Here is a 2140-nt window from a genome sequence, read left to right as displayed (position 1 = left end):
CCAGGGAAGGCCCCCTCTGCCCCCACCTAGCCCCGCCCCCTCCGCCTGGTCCCGTCCTGTCTCTCCCTTGCTTCCCGCCCCTCCTCTCGGCCCCCAAGGCCTGGTCCTTCTCCGACCATTTCCATATCACAAGCTCCTCTCCCCCTCCCCCGCTCCATGCCCGGTCACCTAGGACCCGGGACCCGCGTCAGCAGGAGGGTCCAGATCTTACCCCTCCCCGCCCCCAGCCTTCCACTCCCTGAGGTATTTCTACACCGCCGTGTCCCGGCCCGGCCTCGGGGAGCCCCGCTTCATCTCCGTCGGCTACGTGGACGACACGCAGTTCGTGCGGTTTGACAGCGACGCCCCGGATCCGAGGATGGAGCCTACAGCGCGGTGGGTGGAGCAGGAGGGGCCCGAGTACTGGCATCAGGAGACGCAGAGGACTAAGGACACCGCACAATTTTTCCGAGTGTACCTGAACACCCTGCGCGGCTACTACAACCAGAGCGAGGCCGGTGAGTGACGCGGGCCCGAGTCCGGGTCACGACCCCCATCCCCAGGGACCGGCGGGGTCGCCCCGAGTCTGCGGGTCCGAGGGTCACCCCAACATTGCGGAACACACCCGACCCCCGCCCGGGAGGAGCCGGCGGGACTAGACCCGGTTTCATTTCAGTTTGGGTTTAACCACCGCGTGTGGTCGGGGCGGGTCAGGGTCTCACACCGTCCAAGAGATGTACGGCTGCGACGTGGGGCCGGACGGGCTTCTCCGCGGGTATGATCAGTTCGCCTACGACGGCAGAGATTACATCGCCCTGAACGAGGACCTGCGCTCCTGGACCGCGGCGGACACGGCGGCTCAAGTCACCAAGCACAATGCTGAGGCGGCAGGTGATGCGGCGCGTGTGAGGATCTACCTGGAGGGCAAGTGCGTGGAGTGGCTCCGCAGATACCTGGAGAACGGGAAGGACACGCTGCTGCGCGCAGGTACGAGAGGCGCGGCGCCTCCCTGATCCCCCCTCGGGCTCGAGCTGGCTTCCCACGAGGAGAGGAAAATGGGGTCCCTGTGGGAACAGCGCCGCAACTTCCTGTCAGGAGAGGGAGGAATCCGCCCAGGTTTTCATATTCTGTACAAGACGGTGACGCGCCAGTGGCCCCACTTGTTATTTAGTCGCTCAGTCGTGTCCGACTCTTTGGGACCCCATAGACTGCAGCAGGCCAGGCTTTCCTGTCCATCACCAACTCTGGGAGCTAAGCTCAAACTCATGTCCATTGTGTCTGGTGACGCCATCCAACAATTTCATCCTCTGTCATTCCCTTTTCCTCCTACCTTTAATCTTTCCCAGCCTCAGGGTCTTTTCCTTTAAGTCGGCTCTTCACATCAGGTGGCCAAAGTATTGGAGTTTCAGCTTCAGTATCAGTCTTTCCAATGAATATTCAGGGTTGATTTCCTTTTGAATTGTCTAGTTTGAACTCCTTGCTGTCCAAGGGACTCTCAAGAGTATTCTCCAACACCACAGATCAAAAGCATCAATTCTTCAGCACTCAGCTTTCTTTATGGTACAACTCTCACATCCATATATGTCTACTAGAAAAAACATAGCTTTGACAATAGGAACCTTTGTCGGCAAAGTGATGTCTCTGCTTTTTGATATGCTGTCTAGATTTGTCATAACTTTTCTTCCAAGGAGCAAAGTCTTTAATTTTGTGGCTGCAGTCACTGTCCACAGTGATTTTGGAATCCAAGAAAATAAAGTCTGTCACTGTTTACATTGTTTCCCCGTCTATTTGCCATGAAGTGATAGGAACCAGAGATCAAATTGCCAACATCCACTGGATCATCGAAAAAGCAAGAGAGTTCCAGAAAAACATCTATTTCTGCTTTCTTGACTATGTCAAAGCCTTTGACTGTGTGGATCACAATAAACTGTGGAAAATTCTTCAAGAGATGGGAATACCAGACCACCTGACCTGCCTCTTGAGAAACCTATATGCAGGTCAGGAAGCAATAGTTAGAACTGGACATGGAACAACAGACTGGTTCCAAATAGGAAAAGGAGTACGTCAAGGCTGTATATTGTCACCCTGCTTATTTAACTTATATGCAGAGGACATCATGAGAAACGCTGGGCTGGAAGAAGCACAAGCTGGAATCAAGATT

The 2140-nt window shown here is 55.0% G+C and overlaps 1 protein-coding gene across 1 annotated transcript in view; it reads left to right on the top strand.

Moving 5' to 3' along the window:
• Positions 1 to 2140, top strand: part of LOC104983816 (BOLA class I histocompatibility antigen, alpha chain BL3-7-like) — a 5078-nt gene that overhangs the window by 472 nt on the left and 2466 nt on the right. The window contains exons 2-3 of the mRNA XM_010833353.1: positions 228 to 497; positions 694 to 966. Coding sequence (XP_010831655.1) covers positions 228 to 497; positions 694 to 966 — 543 coding nt within the window. The remainder of the gene's footprint in view (positions 1 to 227; positions 498 to 693; positions 967 to 2140) is intronic.

The sequence above is a fragment of the Bison bison genome, unplaced genomic scaffold (genome assembly GCF_000754665.1).
Source record: "Bison bison bison isolate TAMUID 2011002044 unplaced genomic scaffold, Bison_UMD1.0 scf7180017863415, whole genome shotgun sequence".
NCBI classification, from domain to species: Eukaryota; Metazoa; Chordata; class Mammalia; order Artiodactyla; family Bovidae; genus Bison; species Bison bison.
This window is presented reverse-complemented; position numbering and strand designations above follow the sequence as displayed.